The following is a 26,208-nucleotide window of genomic DNA, read 5'->3' as shown; positions in this document are numbered from 1 at the left end:
CCCACCTCTTCAACAGCCAGTGAAACTGCTGGGCGCCAAATTCAAATACAGAAATACTCATTATAAAAATTCAGAAAACCAAACATATTTTACATAGGTTTAAAGATAAACTTGTTTTGAGTCCAACCACGGTGTCAAAAAATGCTTTACGGCGAAAGCATACCTTACGATTATTTGAGAACATAGCCCAGCAGACAAATCATTACAAACAGTAACCAGCCAAGTAGAAGAGTTACACAAGTCAGAAATAGAGATAAAATGAATCCCTTACCTTTGATGATCTTCATATGGTTGCACTCAGCAGACATTCATTTACTCAATAAATGTTCCTTTTGTTCGATAAAGTCTCTTTATATCCAAAAACCTCAGTTTTGTTCACGTGTTTTCTTCAGTAATCCACAGTCAAAACAGGCAGACAAAAAATCCAAATTGTGTCCGTAAAGTTCATAGAAACATGTCATTGAATTTATATCCAATCCTCAGGTTGTTTTTAGCCTAAATAATCGATAATATTTCAACCGGACAATAACGTTGTCAATATAAAAGGTAAACAAGAAAAGCACTCTCTTGGTCGTGCGCATGAAAAAGCTCTGTGACACTTTAGGGTCCACTCATTCAGACTGCTCTTACTTCCTCATTTTTCAGAATACAAGCCTGAAACCATTTCTAAAAACGGTTGACATCTAGTGGAAGGCATAGGAACTGCAATTTGAGTCCTAAATCAATGGATACTGTAATGGCATTGAGTAGAAAACTGAAAAACAAAATAAAATCGTACTTCCTGAAGGAATTTTTATCAGAATTTCGCCTGCCAAATCAGTTCTGTTATACTCACAGACACTATTTTAACAGTTTTGGAAACTTTAGAGTGTTTTCTATCCAGATCTTCCAGTTACATGCATATCATATCTTCTGGGCCCGAGAAGCAGGCAGTTTAATTTAGGCATGCTTTTCATCCAAAATGCCGAATGCTGCACCCTACCATAGAGAAGTTAAAATAAAAGTAAAATGTACGCTGACCACGCTGCACCTTGGTCTCCTTCCGACAACGGCCGTGACAAGATGGTTGCTGACAATGGGCCTCTGTACGCCTATGTTGATATTCCATCAAAAATCTGCCGTTTCTAGCTACAATAGTCATTTACAACATTAACAATGTCTACACTGTATTTCTGATCAATTTGATGTTATTTGAATGGACATAAAATTTGCTTTTCTTTCAAAAACAAGTACATTTCTAAGTGACCCAAAACTTTAAAACGGTAGTGTATATGGTAAAATAGGCTACGAAAAGGTACGCATCATGAAACACGTACATCTCCACACATGTGGCTTAAAAAAAAAAAGATTATTAGAATGTAATTATAATGGTGCCCATTATTAATTTTCAGAACTGACCCTTTCAAAGGAGAACATTCTCTTCATGTCATGAATGGACATTCTAATAATATCCACCTGCGCTGAACAGTTCTTGAGGATACTTTAGAAAGGTCTAGAGCAGCTCAAGTAAAAGGACATTGAACCGAAAGCTGATGCACTTATCTTAAGGACAGTATTATAAAGAACATACAGACACAGTTATTCCTAGACATTCACAGCACGTCAAACAATGGTTGTATTTAGTCAGATGTGCCTTTCTGAGAAAATAGTTTGCGGTGACCGTACAGCATTTACTGTGATACGGCCTCTGCAGAAGTCAGGGCGCTTATGCTCCTTGCACTTTGCGGAGCAGAGCCGAGCTGTTATGAAGGAAGATGCCCCCACCTACCGTCAACCAATCATGTCAATACGGAGCTATACGGAGCCTTCCGCATTGTTACAACATTTGGGAGGCACATGGCGATGCAGTACGGAGCTCGATTTGGCCTCTGCAAGCCTCCAGAGGCTCCGCAATTGCATCCACACCCTCCACAGCAAGCATAAATGGGCTTTTACTCTTGAAAGTGTACTTCAATCCTTGAAAAATATACATGCAGATTTTGGACCTTTTGATAATCTGTGGTGAATAAATATCTATCTTCTCTTTTCAGATGCTCTCCAAGCCATTGTGAACACGGTGGGAGATGCACTCAGTCTTGGAGTACCTTCCATTGCAATTGCTCTAACACAGGCTACAGTGGAGCAACGTGTCACAGCTGTAAGAGGCCTTTTCTGTATCTTCTGTGTTGGTTTTTGTATCTGAAGAATATCTACAGTACATGCCTGCATGTGGCTGTGTGACTAAACGGAACTAAGCAGAAATAATGTCAAGAGGATAATGTGTTTGTTCCGTACACATGCACAGTGAAACAGTCCGTTGAATTTGAGGTCAAACGCCTTGTCTGGGATGCAGCAATAGCCTGCAGCAACGCCAGAACCTCTTGACAAAGCCACACCATAGATAAGGAATAGGACAGAGCCTTTACTGATGCTTCTCTCTCTCGCTGCAACCCGGGTCATCATAAATTGTGTGGAAGAAGATTAAAACTTGAAATTAAGCCATTTGTCAGTCAAACATAATCACCTCACCATTTAACACGTTCACACTAGAGTTACGCTGAAAGTGAGGTGGTGGAGGAAATAAAGAAAGGACTTGCAGCGATTGCCTCTGTGTGCATAATTAGATTTGAGCTGAGACCCAGATCAATCACAGGAAGTGTTTCAGGTGAGGAGGAAATAAGACATTTACGAGATTGGAGGTGTCATGTGTGACTAAACTGTTAAAAGGATGTTACTTATTCTGTTCTGTCTAGCACATGATTTCCATGTGTTTGATACCATTCCATTCGCTCCGTTCCGGACATTATTATGAGCCGCCCTCCCCTCAGCAGCCTCCTGTGCTGGACGGGTATCTATGCTTTATTTCATGAGGGTCTGTACTATGCCCAGGTCAATGTGTTCTAGTTACAGAACAGAAGGGTTTCGTAGTGCTGTTCATGGCGACCAACCACAGGGTGCACATTTCGTTCCTGTCCAGAACTAACAAATCTTATTCAACGAATCACCTCGATTCGTTGATTCAACAATTATCAAGCCCTTGATTAGCTGCAAGTGTGTGTGTTGGGCAAGAACAAAGGATCAACTACGGAACCCAGCTGGTTAGTGTAACAGTGAAAGAGGGGGAAGAGCAACTTCTTTAGTGAAGAAGAACACTCACCTGGATGCATCCCCCTGTTACCATTGTTATTATTATAGCCTTGTATTCATTATTTATCAGTCAGCCAGGCCCACTAGCCATTATCCAGGAGCTATTCAGAATTGTATGGACTGGGATACACAGTGGCTGTGTCTGAAATGGCATCCTATTCCCTATATAGTGCACTTTTTTTGAGCAGGATCCATAGGACTCTGTTCAAAAGTAGTGCGTTATGCAAGAAGTAGGGTACCATTATGGACGCAGTCAGAGAAACAGCAACATCTGCAGTGATGGGGCCTGCGTTCCTTAGGGACACCAGCTAGCACCCTTTATTCTGGCATGCAATGGTTTTCTGTGCGTTTTCTTTCAAATAATGACGGTGAGCACATCAATAATGTAACAACATCCGCAACAACAGAACAGACATCTGGCACACAAAGCTACTGTAGAGGGTAAAGCAGAGTGGAAAGAGAGATGGCCCAAGATAAAGAGCGCCTTTTGCGGTTCTGTGTCTTTGGCAGCATTGCTGTTTGGCAAACACCAACATGCCTCGGTACAGTAGTGTCTTGGAATATAAAAGTTTGTCTTTGTGTATAAGTGTGTTGTGTTGGCACGCCCAATATGCCTAGGTGTCTTAGATTAGAATATGAAGAAAAATATATATAATAAGGATTTGTGCATGTTATGTATTCTGTAAGTTAGTTAGTTATTCATTCACAAATGTGAATGCGTTATGGACTATCATTGGACAGTCCTTGCCACCCAAAAGCCTGAAGTATGTTCCTCAGCTGAAAACTGTGTTGAGGTTTTGATATACAGTAAGGTCCCAATTTTCCATTTCATGCCAAATTGTGTCCAAATCATCCTGAAGTATAAGAAAATGACTGTGTAACTCAACTAGGTTACTTGAAAATGATTTGGACAGCATTCTCATATACAGTTGAAGTCGGAAGTTCACATACACTTAGGTTGGAGTCATTAAAACTTGTTTTTCAACCACTCCACAAATTTCCAAACTATAGTTTTGGCAAGTCGGTTAGGACATCTACTTTGTGCATGACACAAGTCATTTTTCCAACAATTGTTTACAGACAGATTTTTCACTTGTAATTCACTGTTTCACAATTCCAGTGGGTCAGAAGTTTACATACACTAAGTTGACTGTGCCTTTAAACAGCTTGGAAAATTCCCGAAAACTATGTCATGGCTTTAGAAGCTTCTGATAGGCTAATTTACATAATTTGAGTCAATTGGAGGCGTACCTGTGGATGTATTTCAAGGCCTACCTTCAAACTCAGTGCCTCTTTGCCTGACATCATGGGAAAATCAACAGAAATCAGCCAAGGCTTCAGAAAACAAATTGTAGATCTCCACAAGTCTGGTTCATCCTTGGGAGCAATTTCCAAACACCTGTAGGTACCACGTTCATCTGTACAAACAATAGTACGCAAGTATAAACACCATGGGACCATGCAGTCGTCATACCGCTCAGGAAGGAGACGTGTTCTGTCTCATAGAGATGAACGTACTTTGGTGCGAAAAGTGAATATCAATCCCAGAACAATAGCAAAGGACCTTGTGAAGATGCTGGAGGAAACAGGTACAAAAGTATCTATATCCACAGTAAACCGCATCCTATATCGACATAACCTGAAAGCCGGCTCAGCAAGGAAGAAGCCACTGCTCCAAAACCACCATAAAAAAAGCCAGACTACGGTTTGCAACTGCACATGGAGACAAAAAAAGGGGAAGTATCTATATCCACAGTAAACCGAGTCCTATATCGACATAACCTGAAAGCCGGCTCAGCAAGGAAGAAGCCACTGCTCCAAAACCACCATAAAAAAAGCCAGACTACGGTTTGCAACTGCACATGGAGACAAAAATTGTACTTTTTGGAGAAAAGTCCTCTGGTCTGATGAAACAAAAATAGAACTGTTTGGCCATAATGACCATCGTTATGTTTGGAGGAAAAAGGGGGAGGCCTGCAAGCCGAAGAACACCATCCCAACCGTGAAGCATGGGGGTGGCAGGATCATGTTGTGGGGGTGCTTTTCTGCATTAGGGACTGGTGCACTTCACAAAATAGATGTCAGGAAAATGCTGTGGATATATTGAAGCAACATCTCAAGACATCAGTCAGGAAGTTAAAGCTTGGTCGCAAATGGGACTTCCAAATGGACATTGACCCCAAGCATACTTCCAAAGTTGTGGCAAAATGGCTTCAGGACAACAAAGTCAAGGTATTGGAGTGGCCATCACAAAGCCCTGACCTCAATCCTGTCCTCAAGATTTGTGGGCAGAACTGAAAAAGCATGCGTGAGCTAGAAGGAATGGGCCAACTTATTGTGGGAAGCTTGTGGAAGGCTACCCAAAACGTTTGACCCAAGTTAAACAATATAAAGGCAGCGCTACCACATACTAATTGAGTGTATGTAAACTTCTGACCCACTGGGAATGTGATGAAAGAAATTAAAGCTGAAATAAATCATTCTCTCTACAATTATTATTTCACATTCTTAAAATAAAGTGGTGATCCTAACTGAACTAAGACAGGGAATTTTTACTGGGATTAAATGTCAGGAATTGTGAAAAACTGAGTTGAAATGTATTTAGCTAAAGTGTATGTAAACTTCCGACTTCAACTGTAGGTATTCCTCTTATCTAGGTGGGTGAGGGCAGTGTGGAGGGCAATTGAGATTGCGTTGTCTATGGATCTGTTGGGGTGGTACGCAAATTGGAGTGGCTCTAAGTTATCTGGGATGATAGAGTTGATGTGTGCCATAACCAATCTTTCAAAGCACCTAATGATTACAGATGTGAGTGCTACAGGGCAGTAGTCATTGTGGCATGAAGCCTTAGAATTATTGGGGACAGGAATAATGGTAGTTATCTTAAGGATTAAAGACTGGGACAAGGAGAGGGTGAAAATAACCGTGAATGTGCCTTCCAGCTGATCTGCACATGCTCTGAGAATGCACCCTGGAATACCATCCAGCCCTGCTGCCGTGCAAGTAGCACCAGTCCTCTGGGTTGGTAGGTGTTCTCACGCACGTTCCGGTGTTGTATTGTCGAAGTGTGCATAAAATATATTGAGTTCGTCTGGAAGAGAGGCATCGTTTGGCTGATCGTGCCTGGGTCTTCCTTTGTATTCCGTAATGGACTGTAGCCCCTGCCACACAAGGCGGGCGTCAGGGCCTGTGTAGTATGATTCCACCTTATTCCTATATTGTCCTTTTGCTCGTTGGATGACTCTGAGGTTGTAGTGTGACTTATTGATGCTGTCCTCAGTTGTAGCCTCAGGTTTGTCTGCGATAACCCTGTGCGCGGTAGCCCTGTCCTTTAGTCTAGCGCCAATATCTGCGTTAATCCAGGGCTTTTGATTGGGGAAGCAGCGAACTTTCACTGTGGTGACAACGTTGCTGATGCATTTCCTTATGAAGCCGGTGACAGATGTGGTTAGCCCGTCGACGTTATCGGCGGAGTCCCGGAACATATTCCAATCAGCCATGCAAAGCATTCCTGTAGCATAATCTCAGATTCTGATGACCATTTCTCAACGGAGCGAGTCACAGGCATTTCCTGTTTGAGCTTCCCCTTGTATACAGTAAGCAGGAGTACCAAGTCATGATCTTATTGGCCGGATAGCGGACAAGGGAGGGCCTTGTATGCTTGCTGTGGGTAGAGTGTGTGTGTGTACGCATTTTTGTTAATCATTTCAGTCAGTACTCCTTTCAGTTAGGATTCAGCAGTAAGTAACCTGAGTAATTGTTTTCTCCTCAGCCGTCTATGAGCAGTCATGTGAAGTGTACAAACACAAGGGCAACACAACAGGGCTGTATCACATAGACGTGGATGGAAGCGGCCTGATCAAACCACAGCTGATTTATTGCAACATGACTGGTAAGCCACACGCACAGACACACACACACACACACACCACACACTCCCACAAGGCGTGGGGACCCACGGGCTATATCAACTCAGCAAAAAAAGAAACGTCTGTGTAGATAAACTGTGTTTATTTTCATGTGTAAGTATTTGCATGAACATAACAAGATTCAACAACTGAGACATGAACTGAACAGCTTCCACAGACATGTGACTAACAGAAATGGAATAATGTGTCCCTGAACAAATGGGGGACGAAAATCAAAAGTAACAGTCAGTATCTGGTGTGGCCACCAGCTGCATTAAGTACTGCAGTGCATCTCCTCCTCATGGACTGCACCAGATTTGCCAGTTCTTGCTGTGAGATGTTACCCCACTCTTCCACCAAGGCACCTGCAAGTTCCCGGACATTTCTGGGGGGAATGGCCCTAGCCCTCACCCTCCGATCCAACAGGTCCCAGACGTGCTCAATGGGATTGAGATCCAGGCTCTTCGCTGGCCATGGCAGAACACTGACATTCCAGTCTTGCAGGAAATCATGCACAGAATGAGCAGTATGGCTGGTGGCATTGTCATGCTGGAGGGTCATGCCAGGATGAGCGTGCAGGAAGGGTATCACATGAGGGAGGAGGATGTCTTCCCTGTAATGCACAGGGTTGAGATTGCCTGCAATGACAACAAGCTCAGTCCGATGATGCTGTGACACACCGACCCAGACCATGACGGACCCTCCACCTCCAAATCGATCCCGCTCCAGAGTACAGGCCTCGGTGTAACTGCATTCCTTCGACGATAAACGCGAATCCAACCATCACCCCTGGTGAGACAAAACCGCGACTCGTCAGTGAAGAGCACTTTTTTTCAGTACTGCCTGGTCCAGCAACGGTGGGTTTGTGCCCATGGGCGACGTTGTTGCCGGTGATGTCTGGTGAATACCTGCCTTACAACAGGCCTACAAGTCCTCAGTCCAGCCTCTCTCAGCCTATTGCGGACAGTCTGAGCACTGATGGAGGGATTGTGTGTTCCTGGTGTAACTCGGGCAGTTGTTGTTGCCAACCTGTACCTGTCTCGCAAGTGTGATGTTCGGATGTACCGATCCTGTGCAGGTGTTGTTACACGTGGTCTGCTACTGCGAGGACGACCAGCTGTCCGTCCTGTCTTCCTGTAGCGCTGTCTTAGGCGTCTCACAGTATGAACATTGTAATTTATTGCCCTGGCAACATCTGCAGTCCTCATGCCTCCTTGCAGCATGCCTAAGGCACGTTCACGCAGATGAGCAGGGACCCTGTGGGTATTTCTTTTGGTGTTTTTCAGAGTTAGTAGAAAGGCCTTTTAGTGTCCTAAGTTTTCATAACTGTGACCCTAATTGCCTACCGTCTGTAAGCTATTAGTTTCTTGATGACCGTTCCACAGGTGCATGCTATTTAATTGTTTATGGTTCATTGAACAATTATGGGAAACAGTGTTTAAACCCTTTACAATGAAGATATGTGAAGTTATTTGGATTTTTACAAATTATCTTTGAAAGACAGGGTCCTGAAAAGGGAAGTGTCTTTATTTGCTGAGTTTATATACTATATACATATATATATATTGTTATAATTTTGGTTTCGGAGATTTGGGGTCCCCCTGTTCCAGATAGCATATAAACATGTTGTGGTGATGTGACTATCATTAATTAATGTGATGACTGCTATTTATCAAATAATTACCTACTATGTTTAATTGATACTCGATTAAATTAATCATGTAACAATTAACTCATTAGGAATTTGGGGCACAACGGGAAAAGTTCTTTAACGAGTTACTATCTCCCGACTTAAACTCTAAGAATATCTCTTACGTCAATAACAGTATATTTTTTATTATCATTAGTCTCATTCTGAACATTGCACAATTCTTGGATATCTGCACAAACCCTAACCTAAGTGATGAATCAGAAATACACAAATTGGCTTGATTAAATATTTACTAACTAACTAAATCATCACACAGAATACGTAAACACACAGCATAGGATATTGATTACATACATAATACAATGAAAACATTTCCCTAGTGGACTAACAAAAGCATGACTGTTTGGTTACACAATGGAAAGGGAGGGGTATGTAAGGAGAGGGGGAGACAAAGATAACTCAACGTATCATACATACACTTAGAAGCTACGCCCATGGGAATATGAATGCTTTGCACATGAACGACCGCTCATTCTGAAATTAAATGCAATGTATATATTTACTCATAGATGTCTTTGTCGTCTCTCTGTTGAACTCGATGGTTACACGCCGGTTCTATGGGAAGTGGTTTGATGTAAGTCTCTGGTTGTCCACCAGAGGTCACAATTTCCTTCTTAGTTGAAGGCTTCTTTTGTTTTTGAGTGTTCGTTAGAATAGATACTTCAGATGTACCACACGGTGGTGAGAGGGATCTGTCGTCCCTCTCGTCTTTGGTCAAATGTCCGAGACTACTTTACATGCACGGCTGCAGACTGTGAATGTTTGGTCTAATCTTTTTAACCATTTCAACTTCTCTGGGGTCAATAGTTGATTATTTAGGGTACAGCTAGGACCACTTTACACGCCGGCAGCAATCCGGCATGTTTTGGTCTAATGTTAATTTTGTTAGCGAGGCCTATTTTATACAGATGTTGGATCTTAATTTGAGCCAGTTTGCTAGCAGGAAAATAATCCTGCAGCAACAGGACATTTGAATTATTCTGTTGGTTATAATTAATACATTTTTTGTTGGGGTTGATACATACAAATCAAGTCTGAAATTTCAAAGTGGAAATTACAAAATTCGGAAACCTGTTTAAACTTCAAATACACTATATATACAAAAGTATGTGGACACCCAATGGGTGTGGCTATTTCAGTAGAAATGTAATTGGAGCACACAGCCACGCAATCTCAATCAACAAACATTGGCATTAGAATAACCTTACTGAAGAGAAGAACTTGACTTGCCTGCACAGAGCCCTGACCTCAGCCCTATCAAACACCTTTGGGATGAATTGGAACGCCGACTGCTAGACTGGCCTAATCGGCCAACATCAGTGCCCGACCACAGTAAAGCTAGTGGCTGAATGGAAGCAAGTCCCCGCAGCAATGTTCCAACATCTAGTAGAACGCCTTCCCAGAAGAGTGGAGGCTGTTATAGCAGCAAAGTGGGGTACAACTAAATGCCCACCTACACTGGCGTATGGTACTGGCTTATTGCCAGCCAGTGGTGCTTTAGCTATCTCTCTCACTGATGGAAACAGACCGACACATTTAGGGTGCAGTTGATGGCTCTCAGTAAGTAACTGAGCTGTGAGCTGTAGCTTCAGGGGGTGTGTGCCTGCCTTCCCTACAGGACACCTACACCAGGTGTTACAGGAAGGCCAAAAAGATCATCAGGGACCCCAGTCACCCAACTCATGCTCTGTTCTCCTCGTTTCAATCACTGAGACGCGGGCAGTATGTAACGTTCGTCATATTCCTCCTCCTCGGACGAGGAGGAGCATGGATCGGGCCAACACGCAGCGAGGTATGTAGACATAATGAATTTAATAAACAAGACGAACACTGACACGTAATACACTAGAAAAAACTATAAAACAACAAACAACGTTAAACAGACCTGAACATGAGAACTACACAAAACGAAGAACGCACGAACAGGAAAAACGAATAAACGAACGAGACAGTACTGCATGGTGCAACAAAACACAGACACAGCGACAATCACCCACAAACAAACAGTGAGAACAGCCTACCTTAATATGGTTCTCAATCAGAGGAAACGTCAAACACCTGCCCCTAATTGAGAACCATATCAGGCAACACATTTAACCGAACATAGAAACACATAACATAGAATGCCCACCCCAACTCACGCCCTGACCAACTAAACACATACAAAAACAACAGAAAACGGGTCAGGAACGTGACACAGTACAGGAGCATCATGGCAAAAACTTGAAGACTGGCCAATAGTTTCTACCCTCAGACCAACAGGTTGCTGAATAGCCACGCTACTCCACCGAGTGAAAACGTTTGGGAACCCCTAACTTACCTTACCTGCTGCTCCTCCTAGGGACCCCCTAGGACCCCCACTTTTACTCTGCCCCCACCCCAACAACATTAATCACTGATGCGGGTGTCAATATGTATAGTTTTGATTTAAAAAAAAAAAATTGTTATTGTTTTTATTTCACTTGGTCCCCACACCCCCTCAATGGTCATGCTGCTCCCCCTATGGTAATTCCTCCACACGCCCTCAACAGTCTTTAATCTGCCTCCACCCCAATGGACATTTATTTATTCATCACTGCTACAGTTGTTATGATGTACGTATATAGGGCTATTTCTATTTCCATTGTTGTTTACTATTAGTATTTTCATTATTTTATTTCACTTAGTCCTGCATGATGTACCCTGCAATCACACCTGCAACCAATTACATGTGACTATTAAACACTCTGAAACTGGATCTGAATCTCTGGGTGGGATCCCAGATCATCTGACAGGATTCCAATCCTTCAGGGCTGGCACCAGCAGCTATCGGAATCATCTCATCTTCCCACCCACCCCATCCCTATTTTTCAGAGTGTCTTTGTTATCATTAACATTTGCATAATGATGTAAAATGATCTTCGGGGTTCCCTCCATTTCTCTGTCTCTCTCTCTATTCTCCTCCAGATAAAACATGGATGGTGATCCAACACAATAACACGGAGCTAACCAAATTAAAGGCCTCCTCTGGGATAAATCAGCATTTAGCCTATTTTAACTATTCGGCCGATGTGGAACAGCTCGGGGCCATAATTACCCAGGCAGAGCACTGCGAGCAGGAAGTCTTCTACCACTGTAGAAAGTCACGCCTCTTAAACACACCAGGTAAGCCCTTTTATTAACAGTATTGATCCCAGCCAGCCATAAAGGTCAGGATGATTAAAAAGCTGCTCACTCGGTCGGCTGTGAGTCAGTGCATGTGTCCCAAATGGCACCCTATTCCTTATTTCCCTATCAGGGCCCATAGGTCTCTGGCCAAAAGTACTGCACTATATAGGAAATAGGGTGCCATTTGAGAGACACCCTGTGAGAGGGAGTGCTGCACGCCACACGCAGAGCTTAAGCAGACGTCACAATTTGATTATTATTCTCTTTGTTGCAAACTAATCTCGGTTTGGAGGGGAGATCGATTATCCTCGAGTAATGTATGTAGGCCGAACACCGTGGTGTTGTGATCGAATATTCACCATTTCTGGAAATGTTACATGTTCATGCACTGAGTGAGTTAGCTTTTAAGTGTGTTTTTTTGGGGGGGGGGTCGTTGGTGTTTGCCATGTGGTATTCATTTGTAGTTTTGTCAACCTTGTAATTACTATTTTAGACCTGCAAATGAACATGAAACAAGGCAACGCACAGCTTCACAGAGTAATTGCTGTCCATTAGCTGTCTCGTTACTGTAGAGGCTGACTGAGAGAAGAGGAAAACAATGTCAAAGCTAAATAAATCATGCTGGAAAATGTCAAATGAAGAATAATGAGGGGAGCGTGATCAGACAAGTGTTGGAAGCACTTTGGAGTCTATATTACTTTTTTTGTGGAGGTCCGAAACTGGTGAATTAACCATTCTCTATTAAACACTCTCGCTCTCCTCTTGTTCCTCTTGTCTTTTTGTGGAAAGTGTATCTGTTATATATCATCAGTGTTGCCATTGCAAATAGCACTTATTGGTCTCTAGGTAAAACACATCTTGTCCGATCTGTTTAGAAGACATTCGCAATACCTCGAGCTTTATGTTTTTACAGTAGAGCCCGAAGAGTTTTGGAGTCTGTAGGGTTTTTGAATAAGTGTGTATGTGTGTGTCTCAGATGGATCTCCGTTCACTTGGTGGGTGGGACGTACAGACGAGCCCCAAACGTACTGGGGCGGGGCGGTACCAGGGAGCCAGCAGTGTGGCTGCGGCCTTCAGGGGAACTGCATCGACTCAGACCACTACTGCAATTGTGACGCTGACCGCAAAGAATGGTACAACACCATCACCAATACGACTCTCATTCTCTATATTTTTTCCCTTGTTCCTTCGCTCTCTCTCTTTTTTCCTCGTTCTTTCCCTCTCTTCTTCTCTCTCGCTCACTTTGCTTATTTCTTCCTCCTCTTCTGAATGGCAATCACCACTACTCTTCAGCTCCTTTACCCCATCCTTTCCTATGTCTTTTCCTCCCTTACCCTCTTTCCTATATACTGTTTGGTTCCCTGCCCAAACAGGCTGTAGTATACCATGCAGTTATACTCTATATGAACTCTACTGACTGAGATTCACCATTCAATATTTAATCTTATTTAGAAAAGGCCTTGTTCTCTCACCGGCATTTATATTTTTAGATATCATTTGTATAGCCCCCGCAACAGTGTTATAAGCCTGCAAGAACTTAAACAGCATCTGAAAGTAAAAATAAACATAATCTGGATGATGGTGGTTAGTATTTGCACAATTTCCTTTTCTATTTCCTATTCTAAAGTTGTTATGGACTGCAGACATGGGTTAAAATCAGTGGAGGCTGGTGAGGGGAGGACGGCTCATAATAATGGCTGGAACGAAGCAAATGGAATGGCATCAAACACGTGGAAACCATGTATTTGACACCATTTCACTCTTTCCGCTCCAGCCATTACCACAAGCCCGTCCTCCCCAATTAAGGTGCCACCAACCTCTTGTAGTTCAAATAATTATTTGTTTTCTTTCAAATACTTTGAGTGCTTGATTGAGCCTGCCTGGTGGTGCCAGATGTGCAAGGTTTGCACTCTGGGACTATTTCATTGGTTCCATTAAACCAGGTCAATCAGTTGCATCTAAAGTATACAAAAAAATATATAAACGCAACATGTAAACTATTGGTCTCATGTTTCATGACGTGAAATAAAAGATGCCACAAATGTTCCATACACACAAAAAGCTTCTTTCTCTCAAATATTGTGCATATTTTCTAGGTGTGGCATATCAAGAAGCTGATTAAACATCATGATCATTACAAAGGTGCACCTTGTGTTGGGGACAATAAAAGGCCTCTCTAAAATGTGCAGTTTTGTCACACAACACAATGCCACATGTGTCTGCAGTTTTGAAATTGGCATGCTGACTACAGGAATGTTTAACAGAGCTGTTGCCCAAAAATGTAACGTTAATTTCTCTATCATAAGCCGCCTCTGATGTCGTTTTGGAGAATTTGGCAGTGTAACCACGCCAGCCCAGGACCTCCCTATCCGGCTTCTTCACCGGCTGGATGGTCTGAGACAAGGCACCCGGACAGCTGACTACACTGTGGGTTTGCACAACCAAAACATTTCTGCACAAACTGTCAGAAACCATCTCAGGGAAGCTTATCTGCATGCTCGTCATCCTTACTAGGGTCAAGACCTGACTGCAGTTCGGCGTCGTAACCGATTTCAGTAGACAACTGGTCAACTTCGATGGCCACTGGCACATTGGAGAAGTGTGCTCTTCATGTATGAATCCCGGTTTCAACTATACCAGGCAGATGGCAGACAGTGTGTATGGTGTCGTCTGGGCGAGCGGTTTGCTGATGTCAACGTTGTGAACAGAGTGCCCCATGGTGGCGGTGGGGTTATGGTATGGGCAGGCATAAGCTACGGACAACGAACACAAATGCATTTTATCGATGGCAATTTGAATGCACAGAGATACAAGATCTTGAAGACCATTGTTGTGCCATTCATCCACCGCCATCACCTCATGTTTCAGAATGATAATGCACAGCCCCATGTCACAAGGGTCTGTACACAATTCCTGGAAGCTGAAAATGTCCCTGTTCTTCGATGGCCTGTATGCTCACCAGACGTCACCCATTGAGCATGTTTGGAATGCTCTGAATCGACATGTACGACAGCGTGTTCCAGTTCCAGCCAATATCCAGCAACTTCGCACAGCCATTGAAGAGGAGGCACAGGCAACAGTTAACAGCCTGATCAACTCTATACGAGGAGATGTGTCGCACTGCATGAGGCAAATCGTGGTCACACCAGATATTGACTGGTATTCTGATCCACGCCACTACTTTTTTTTTTTAAAGGTATCTGTATTCCCAGTCATGTGAAATCCATAGATTACAGCCTAATTTATTCATTTCAATTGACTGATTTCTTTATATGAACTGTAAAATCTTTGAAATTGTTGCATTTTGTGTTTGTTCAGTGTATTTAAAAGATACGAGATAAAAGTACTATTTGAACACAGGTCTGATGGACCAACATTTTTTTTTTACGTTGTACGTTGTTACTGTTGTTGTAAGGCATCCCTCCTCTCTTATTTCACAAGTTTACGTTTATTATGCTGGAGGGTGAACTAAGCGATTTTCCCTTAGATAGGCCAGCTGCAAAGTCAAAATTGCCTATACTGTAAAAATTCAGGAAAACAAAAATTCGGTTAGTATTAGGTATTAAGGTTAGCAGTGTGGTTAAGGTTATGGTTAGGTTTAAAATCAGACTTTATGACTTTGTGCTTGTGCCAGCTAGTGACCACTCTACCTGCGGAACAAGATTGATGATGAAAAACGCTAACCTGCTCTGATTTCCAACAGGGCTGCTGACTCTGGCCTGCTCATCCATAAGGAGAATCTACCAGTCAGATGGGTGGTGGTGGGGGATATACAGAGACCTGAATCAGAGGCAGCCTATAGAGTCAGCCCACTTAGATGTCATGGCGATAGTAAGTACCAAGTGATAAAATAATAAAGATAGAGTGTGTGACTATCTATACTCCCAATGATCTATTGGATAGCACAAACATTGTGGCACTCAGTGCCTTACTGTGTGTGGGTTAGATAGTAAGTATAATGTCAATCAGTCATTTTACTGTATCAGTCTATTATTTACTCCGTTGCTGACCCTCCCCAGATACATTGGCTGGGTCATACTGAGTACTGTATGCTTGCTTTTGATATGTCAGTCTATCAGTTAATCTATCTGTCCATTATGTCCTATATGGGAAATGGAGTATGTGCAGTACACACAGGCTGTGACTCAAACAAATGCAGATAAACGACCTGTGCACAGCAATAGACGACCAGCTGCTTTACTCTGAGTACTCAGCTCAGTCATTCGTTCCACACCTGTTTGATGGCAACGCGGCGTTCTCTTCCTCTCGCACTCTGGTTATGCACGTAATCTAATTATGTGTAGGGAAATACCACATTAGCAGAAATGTTACAAAAACAATCATGTTCTCTCTTTTATGTTGTTATGCTGATGGCAGTAGGTAGTCGTTGTTGTTAATCACACAATAATGAAGTAATCCCCATCTCTTTGTGATTCCTAATTGCAGCCTTGGTTACCTACAAATATTTCTCTTAGTAAAGTAGACATAAATGGGGAAAACGATGGTGGAAATATTATTAAGACTAATTAGTAGAAACGGTTGGCTTGTTTATGTGCCTGACAGTCTCAATGGATCATTATAATGGACTGAGTTGGGGACAGTATACTCTTATTTCATTCTCAGTCTATTAAGACCCTTTTTTACAATTAACAACCTTTTGCTCAAGGATTGGTACATACAATATGTGCAACAACATAGAAGGCAAAAAAACTGATAACTGTATAAAAGTATAAACAGTATAAATTGTAATTAATATGTATTATTTGCCTCGTTTTTTTTTTTAGAGAACTTCTGGAACGCAGCGTTCTTCAACAAAGAGACGTCGTACCTGCACTTCCCCACGTTCCACGGAGAGCTGAGTGCAGACATCTCCTTCCTGTTCAAAACCACCGCCTCTTCAGGGGTCTTCCTGGAAAACCTGGGCATTAAAGACTTCATACGGGTTGAACTCAGCTGTAAGTAAAGTGGATGATAGCACTGTGGAGGGAATGCTTGACTCTATGGTTCATGATCAAGTGTTTCGGTGCGGGGTTCAAAAGGCATATAGACCGGGAAAGGAAAAGCTGCACTCACTAAAATTCACTGAACTTCTGTGGAGAGACCTGGCCATGGCATTCATCTTGAATGTAATAGGTCCTGAATTTGGCTTACAATTGCTTGAGTGCAATACACATCTTCCAAAGGTGTTAGGCACAAGTTAGCTTGAATGCAATAAGGCCTTAACATCTTGGAATGGTGTTAGCTTGATTTAGTTTCAACGCAATGCACATCCTCTTCGACCATGATGTTAGAAAATGACTAAGCTTGAATGCAATACACATCTCCGAATATTCTTACAATATTATTTGGCTTGAATGCAGCACATCATCTTTCTCCATGGCATTGAACATGATTTGGCTTATTAGGCCAGCTCATTGTCAGAGATATTTGCAGTTGCAGAGTTGTAAAGCTCTGATACTCTGAACGGTGCTTTTTAAAGATAAAATATTGGTCTATTTGTAAAGCAGCGGTAAAGCGTGAAACTCCTTTTCTGAGACGACATATGATAGAGAGAGTCTGTGGAGCTACACAGACATCATGAGCATACTCTCCTTGGGGAAATTATGGGACTGCCATTGTTAAAGCGAAACACAGACTTTGGCGCTGATATACTTAATTTATGTTGACTCCTGTTTAGATAGAACTGCATTATTATGGGTCCGGAGTAAGAAGTTTTGTCTCTAAATTATGGTCTGGCGCTGTGACTGTTATTGTTTCATATGCCTTCTCCTGGTCCCATGACAACTAATCCACACTCTGGTAGAATCCCCATGAGCCTTTGAGATTGGAGGATGCCGACTTAGGAGGGAAGAAGCCTTTTCTATTCTGTATTGTCAGGACTGATTTTTTTGGACATCTGTAGCGGAATGTTAACATTGTTTTTGCGGTGCTAGATGTTATTGTCTATAGAGACAATAGCCAGGGGTGATGGATGGGAGGCCTGCATAGAGAGACCTTCCAGGGTGTAGGGGTATGTTCCTGCTGTAATGACCCATTCTTCAGATGTAGGATCTTAATTTGAGCCAGTTTTCTACAGCAGAATAATTATCCCGCAGAAAATGTTAATTATTATGTGGATAATAATGAATGTGGATTATTGATACATTTTCGTAAGTGAAAATCAAGCCTGAAATGTCAATATGGGAATTAAACTTCAGAAGCCTTTTTAAACCTCAAATACACTACAAGTTTAACATTTCCTGCATTGCATGATTGTTTTCCTGCGACAGGGTGATCAAATTACGATCCTATATCTGTACACATCACTGACTTCACAGAGCTTGATTAAAGCCCCTGAATCCCACTATACTGAATTACTGGGGACACGGCATGACATGTACCTATTGTACAGAGAGACGTGTCTATTGTTGTGAGGTCACAGCCATACCATGTTATCGATTGAGCATCCATGTAGACTAGTAAAGTTTGCACAGCTGACTCTTCAGGCTTAATCAAAGTATATCCTATGGAAATAGAACAATTTATATACACTGCTCAAAAAAATAAAGGGAACACTTAAACAACACAATGTAACTCCAAGTCAATCACACTTCTATGAAATCAAACTGTCCACTTAGGAAGCAACACTGATTGACAATAAATTTCACATGCTGTTGTGCAAATGGAATAGACAAAAGGTGGAAATTATAGGCAATTAGCAAGACACCCCCAAAAAAGGAGTGATTCTGCAGGTGGTGACCACAGACCACTTCTCAGTTCCTATGCTTCCTGGCTGATGTTTTGGTCACTTTTGCATGCTGGCGGTGCTCTCACTCTAGTGGCAGCATGAGACGGAGTCTACAACCCACACAAGTGGCTCAAGTAGTGCAGTTCATCCAGGATGGCACATCAATGCGAGCTGTGGCAAAAAGTTTGCTGTGTCTGTCAGCGTAGTGTCCAGAGCATGGAGGCGCTACCAGGAGACAGGCCAGTACATCAGGAGACGTGGAGGAGGCCGTAGGATGGCAACAACCCAGCAGCAGGACCGCTACCTCCGCCTTTGTGCAAGGAGGTGCACTGCCAGAGCCCTGCAAAATGACCTCCAGCAGGCCACAAATGTGCATGTGTCAGCATATGGTCTCACAAGTGGTCTGAGGATCTCATCTCGGTACCTAATGGCAGTCAGGCTACCTCTGGCGAGCACATGGAGGGCTGTGCGGCCCCACAAAGAAATGCCACCCCACACCATGACTGACCCACCACCAAAACGGTCATGCTGGAGGATGTTGCAGGCAGCAGAACGTTCTCCACGCGTCTCCAGACTCTGTCACGTCTGTCACATGTGCTCAGTGTGAACCTGCTTTCATCAGTGAAGAGCACAGGGCGCCAGTGGCGAATTTGCCAATCTTGGTGTTCTCTGGCAAATGCCAAACGTCCTGCACGGTGTTGGGCTGTAAGCACAACCCCCACCTGTGGACGTCGGGCCCTCAAACCACCCTCATGGAGTCTGTTTCTGACCGTTTGAGCAGACACATGCACATTTGTGGCCTGCTGGAGGTCATTTTGCAGGGCTCTGGCAGTGCACCTCCTTGCACAAAGGCGGAGGTAGCGGTCCTTCTGCTGGGTTGTTGCCCTCCTACGGCCTCCTCCACGTCTCCTGATGTACTGGCCTGTCTCCTGGTAGCGCCTCCATGCTCTGGACACTACGCTGACAGACACAGCAAACCTTCTTGCCACAGCTCGCATTGATGTGCCATCCTGGATGAGCTGCACTACCTGAGCCACTTGTGTGGGTTGTAGACTCCGTCTCATGCTACCACTAGAGTGAAAGCACTGCCAGCATTCAAAAGTGACCAAAACATCAGCCAGGAAGCATAGGAACTGAGAAGTGGTGTGTGGTCACCACCTGCAGAACCATTCCTTTTTGAGGGTGTGTCTCACTAATTGCCTATAATTTCCACCTTTTGTATATTCCATTTGCACAACAGCATGTGAAATTTATTGTCAATCAGTGTTGCTTCCTAAGTGGACAGTTTGATTTCACAGAAGTGTGATTGAGTTGGAGTTACATTGTGTTGTTTAAGTGTTCCCTTTATTTTTTTGAGCAGTGTATATATATACATTCACCCCCTAATTTATTGAACTGTGCATGTGGATGCTGTTTTTAACCTTACCGTTGCCATCACATTCCCTCAGACAAGGTGTGTGCTTGTGGGTGCGTTGGCATTGGTGTGTATGTGTGTGTGTCATCTTAAGAGGCAGAAAGGGAAGCTAGCAGTGCAGTGAATACTAAAGAGATCAGAATAGATGATTCGCTTTTTCACAGAGTCTTTGTCACCGCCATGCAGACCAGGGAAGTGTTTGATGACAAACTCTGGCCCTGGCCTCAGCTTCCTATGAACAGTGGTGTGTGTGTTTGTGTGCTGCCCTGAGCTCTTCCAAAATCCTATTCATTAACATGATCCATTCAGATAAGATCCCATCATCCTACAGATGGGCAGACAGGAGGAGCATCAATTACACAGCCCTGTATGAACATATGCGCTGAATGAATGAAAAATGCCTGACAAATGTTTAAGGGGGGAAAAAGACAGACAGCTACTGCATAGTGGAGCCAACTGCCAGGTCAGCAATGGATGTTTTTGTTGTAAATTATGATTTGGATGTCCGTGTTGTACACAACATCAGGAGCACCTGCTCTTTCCATGACTGACCAGGTGAATCCAGGTGAAAGCTATGATCCCTTATTGTTGTCACGTGAAATCCACTTCAATCAGTGTAGATGAAGGGGAGGAGACAGGTTAAAGAATGATTTTTAAGCCTTGAGACAATTGACACATGGATGACTTTGTGTGACTTTGAACGGGGTATGATAGTAGGTGCCAGACGCACCGGTTTAAGTGTGTCAAGAACTGCAACGCTGCTGGGCATTTTACGCTCAATAGTTTTCGTTGTGTATCAAGAATGGTCCACTACCCAAAGAACATCCAACCATCTTGAGACAACTGTGGGAATTATTGGAGTCTACATGGGTCATTATCCCTGTGGAATGCTTTCGACACCTTGTAGTCTATGCTCCGATGAATTGAGGCTGTTCTGAGGACATGTTCCTAATGTTTTGTACACTCAGTGTATACATGTGATGATAGATCTCGGTAGAACTGGAAGACAATGTTGTCAGGCCACTTTGTACTGGTATTGGCATGACAACACCTCATATTTCTTTATTCTGTTGATACTCAAGGTCAAAGCAACCACCACATTCAATCAACAACGCTTCACAGAAAAAAATGAAATAAAAGAAAGTCATATGATCTTGTCTGAGCAGTGAAAGTTATGTTGTCAGGTTTCCCTCGCAGGGGCCAGTTGAGGATTTTTATAGACATCGGAAATGTCCAGGGGTGTTAGTTTTGGTGTCATTTGATAGTTATTTGGCTGTAAAAATCTCTGCTAGTGGGATATTTAACCACCCATCCAAATGCTACTCATCTGGTGTGTCTGACCATCTCTCCTCCTCTCTCCCTCCCTCCCACAGCTTCGATGGAGGTCGCCTTCTCGTTTGACGTGGGCAATGGCCCCTTTGAGGTGCGCGTGGAGACGGGCGGCATGGCGCTAAACGACGACAGGTGGCACCGCGTCCGAGCGGAGCGGAACGTGAAAGAGGCTTCACTGTGTGTGGACGCTTTCCCGTGCGCCACACAGAAGGCCCCCGCCGACGGTCACATCCATCTGCAACTCAACAGCCAATTATTTATAGGTAGGAAAACCCAGCTGCTTCAGACTGCTACTTCTCCCTCATTAGAGGAAGGGAAAAACACCAGACCTGGGTTGAAATGCCATTCAAAATGTTTCAAATACTTTTGAGTGTTTGCTCTTGCCTAATCTCTCGTGGACAGACTATGTAAACATAAATTGTACTGTAGATCTGTCATGATACAATGGAATGCGTGAGATAACGAGCAGCATTTGATCCAGTGCTTTGGACAAATCACGATTTCGCAGACGTTAGTATCTTTGAATTCCGGAAGGGGAAGGGACATTTGGCACATAGACTTACCCGTAATTTGAAAAAATAAAGGGGGGTGGAGCTCTTCGTCCCGGTTCAGATCCTCGTTCTCTCTGTTCTCTTAACATGTATGGATCCAGAACTTAACCAAGATTATCTTTAGCCTGCCCTGGGAGTGCCAGATAGGGGGGGTTTACAGTTTGGAGGTTATTCTATTGGTCCATTAAACCAGGCAAGCTAAATCAAGCACATACAGATCATTCGGAAACTATTCAGACCCCCTCACTTTTCCCACATTTTGTTACAGCTTTATTCAAAAATGAAATTGTTTTTCCCCCCTCATCAATCTATACACAGTACCCCATAATGACAAAGCAAAAACTGTTTATTTTTTATTTTTTGCAAATTTATAAAAATGATTCAGACCCTTTACTCAGTATTTTGTTGAAGCACCTTTACGATTACAGCCTTGAGACTTCTTGGGTATGATGCTACAAGCTTGGCACAACTGTATTTGGGGAGTTTCTTACATTCTTCTCTGCAGATCCTCTCAAGCTCTGTCAGGTTGGATGGGGAGTGTCTTTCCAGAGATGTTCGATCAGGTTCAAGTCCGGGCCCTGGCTGGGCCACTCAAGGACATTCAGAGACATGTCCCGAAGCCACTCCTGCGTTGTCTTGGTTGTGTGCTTAGGGTCGTTGTCCTTTTGGAAGTTGAGGTGAGTCTGAGGTCCTGAGCGCTCTGGAGCATGTTTTCATCAATGTTCACTCTGTACTTTGCTCCGTTCATCTTTTCCTCGATCCTGACTAGTCTCCCAGTCCCTGTTGCTGAAAAACATCCCCACAGCATGATGCTGCCACCACCATGCTTCACCGTAGGGATGGTGCCAGGTTTACTCCAGACGTGATGCTAGGCCTTCAAGCCAAGGTGTTAAATCTTGTTTTCATTACACCAGAGAATCTTTTTTCTCATGGTCTGAGAGTCCTTTAGGTGCCTTTTGGCAAACTCCAACCGGGCTATCATGTGCTTTTTATGGAGGAGTGGCTTCTGTCTGGCCACTCTACCACAGACGCCTGATTGGTGGAGTTCTGCAGAGATGGTTGTCCTTTTGGAAGGTTCTTCCATCTCCACAGAGGAACTCTGGAATTGTGTCAGAGACCATCGGTTCTTGGTCACCTCCCTGTCTTGGTGGTTCCAAACTTCTTCCATTTAAGAATGATAGAAGCCACTGAATTCTTGGGGACCTTCAAGAGCCCGGACCTTTCTTGCCCATTCACCCTCTGAATGGCACACATTTAAAAATCCTTCTCTGACGTGTCTCCGCTCCTCCCCATCATCTACACTGATTGAAGTGTATTTACAAGAGACATCAATAAGGGATCATAGCTTTCACCTGGATTCACCTGGTCAGTCTATGTAATGGAGAGAGCAGGTGTTCATAATGTTTTGTACACTCAGTGTAAATGCCTCAGTCAGAGCTACTAGCCTTTCCACATCCACCAGCCTTACCCACACTTAGAATCAAAGGGAGGGGGACGTCAGTCATCTGTAAGCCGATGGACGTCTACTTTATCAGTCTCCCAAATGGCACCCTATTCCCTAGAGTGTACCCATTGGCCTTGGTCAAAATAAGTGCACTACATAGGGAATAGGGTGTCATTTGGGACACAAACTTTGATTTGGGGCACCATGTGATTCTGTTCGCTCTGCCAGTGGTGAACAGAGACTCTGAATCCATAGCTTCCAAATATAAATAACGGTAATTCCAGATTAATTTGGTGTGTGAAATATTGTGCAATTTCTCTCCTTTTTCGGGTTTTTTAGTACTGTACAGCATAGTTCATATGTGAAGTGAGTACTTAGGAGAAGAACGCCAAGCTTCTAATAGTAAGATGCAGTGGATTGTTGAAATTTTATTTTACCTTTATTTAACTAGGCAAGTCAGTTTAAGAACAAATTCTTATTTACAATGATGGCCTAGGAACTGCTTCGTTCCAGGGCAGAACGACAGATTTTTACCTTGTCAGCTCGGGGGTTAGAACTAGAAACCTTTCAGTTACTGGCCCAATGCTCTAACCACTAGGTTACCTGCCACTTATCGAGCAGCCTCCATCACATGATTGGCAAAATGAAATGCCATTCCTCTGTGGTTTCCTATTCGATGTGCAGTTGCTGAGCCGACTGTTTCCTGAACAATAATCACATTCAATAAATAACCATGAATCACGCTACTGATGGGCTTTGGATCATGCGGTTCTACAGTAGGAGAATGTGTGTGTGTGTGTGTGTGTGTGTGTGTGTGTGTGTGTGTGTGTGTGTGTGTGTGTGTGTGTGTGTGTGTGTGTGTGTGTGTGTGTGTGTGTGTGTGTGTGTGTGTGTGTGTGTGTGCGTGTGCACATGTGTGCAACCCCTCCAATTAGTTTATGCATAATTTTTTACACAAAACTTTATCAGATCTTCAACCAAAACCTAATTTTAGATAAAGGGAACCTGAGTGAACAAATAACACATGTGGTACTTATTTCATTTATTTAATGAACAAAGTTATGCAATGCCCCTGTGTAAAAAGGTCCCCCTTACACTCGATAACTGGTTGTGCCATCTTTAGCTGTTATGACTACAACCAAATGCTTCCTGTAGTTGGCGGTGCCAGAGAAAGGTCCTAAATATTGTCAAAGACTTCAGCCACCCAAGTCATAGACTGTTCTCGGCAAAATGACACTTGACTAACTTGACTAATCTCAACTAGAAACAATAATGTGTAGACTATCACATCAGAAGCTCTATTTTCCCCAAAATGCTCCTGAATAACTTCTACCCCTTCGAAGACTGTTGAACAGTTTATCAAATGGCTAGCTGGACTATTTTCGTTGACCCACTTTTTCTTGTTGCACAGACTCTGCACACTCACTGGACTCTACCGACACACATACTACACTGACTCTCCAACACACACACACACACACACACACACACACACACACACACACACACACACACACACACACACACACACACACACACACACACACACACACACACACACACACACACACACACACACACACAACCAGTCAGTTGGACACACCTACTCATTCAAGGGATTTTCTTTATTTACTCTTTTCTACATGGTAGAATAATAGTGAAGACATCAAACCTATAAAATAACACATATGGAATCATGTAGTAACCAAAAAAGTGTTAAACAAATCAAAATGTATGTGAGATTCTTCAAAATAGCCACCCTTTGCCTTGATGACAGCTTTACACTATCAGGTTTCAGGTATGACCCAGATGCAGACAGTGTCGAAGAAACAAAGTTTATTTCTAATACAGGGGCAGACAAACAACAGGTCAAAGGCAGGCAAGGGTCAGTAATTCAAAGAGGGTGCAAAGAGTCCAGAACGGCAGGCAGTATCAGGGTCAGTGCAGGCAGGGGTCAATAATCCAGTTAGGTGGGGCAAGGTATAGATTGGTGCTCAGACTGTCCGCAATAGGCTGGGAGAGGCTGGACTGAGGGCTTGTAGCCCTGTTGTAAGGCAGGTCCTCACCAGACATCACCGGCAACAATGTCGCCTATGGGCACAAACCCACCGTCGCTAGACCAGACAGGACTGGCAAAAAGTGCTCATCACTGACGAGTCGCGGTTTTGTCTCACCTGGGGTGATGGTCGGATTTGCGTTTATCGTCGAAGGAATGAGCGTTACACCGAGGCCTGTACTCTGGAGCGGGATCAATTTGGAGGTGGAGGGTCCGTCATGGTCTGGGGCGGTGTGTCACAGCATCATCAGACTGAGCTTGTTGTCATTGCAGGCAATCTCAACGCTGTGCGTTACAGGGAAGACATCCTCCTCCCTCATGTGGTATCTTTCCTGCAGGCTCATCCTGACATGACACTCCAGCATGACAATGCCACCAGCCATACTGCTCGTTCTGTGTATGATTCCATGCAAGACAGGAATGTCAGTGTTCTGCCATGGCCAGCGAAGAGCCCGGATCTCAATCCCATGGAGCACGTCTGGGACCTGTTGGATCGGAGGGTGAGAGCTAGGGCCATTCCCCTCAGAAATGTCCGGTAACTTGCAAGTGCCTTGGTGGAAGAGTGGGGTAACATCTCACAGCAAGAACTGGCAAATCTGGTGCAGTCCATGAGGAGGAGATGCACTGCAGTACTTAATGCAGCTGGTGGCCACACCAGATACTGACTTTTGATTTTGACCCCCCCTTTGTTCAGGGACACATTATTCCATTTCTGTTAGTCACATGTCTGTGGAACTTGTTCAGTTTGTCTCAGTTGTTGAATCTTATGTTCATACAAATATTTACACATGT

The 26,208-nt window shown here is 43.5% G+C and overlaps 1 protein-coding gene across 3 annotated transcripts in view; it reads left to right on the top strand.

Moving 5' to 3' along the window:
- Nucleotides 1–26,208, top strand: part of LOC129818807 (contactin-associated protein-like 4) — a 224,462-nt gene that overhangs the window by 154,845 nt on the left and 43,409 nt on the right. For all 3 annotated transcript variants that reach the window (XM_055875058.1, XM_055875057.1, XM_055875059.1), the window contains 7 exons: nucleotides 2,031–2,137; nucleotides 6,899–7,018; nucleotides 11,692–11,889; nucleotides 12,869–13,025; nucleotides 15,596–15,723; nucleotides 16,677–16,847; nucleotides 21,407–21,628. In XM_055875058.1, coding sequence (XP_055731033.1) covers nucleotides 2,031–2,137; nucleotides 6,899–7,018; nucleotides 11,692–11,889; nucleotides 12,869–13,025; nucleotides 15,596–15,723; nucleotides 16,677–16,847; nucleotides 21,407–21,628 — 1,103 coding nt within the window. The remainder of the gene's footprint in view (nucleotides 1–2,030; nucleotides 2,138–6,898; nucleotides 7,019–11,691; nucleotides 11,890–12,868; nucleotides 13,026–15,595; nucleotides 15,724–16,676; nucleotides 16,848–21,406; nucleotides 21,629–26,208) is intronic.

Source organism: Salvelinus fontinalis, chromosome 21 (assembly GCF_029448725.1).
Source record: "Salvelinus fontinalis isolate EN_2023a chromosome 21, ASM2944872v1, whole genome shotgun sequence".
Lineage (NCBI taxonomy): Eukaryota > Metazoa > Chordata > Actinopteri > Salmoniformes > Salmonidae > Salvelinus > Salvelinus fontinalis.
Note: the sequence above shows the minus strand (reverse complement) of the source record. Positions and strands in the feature narration are given on the sequence as shown.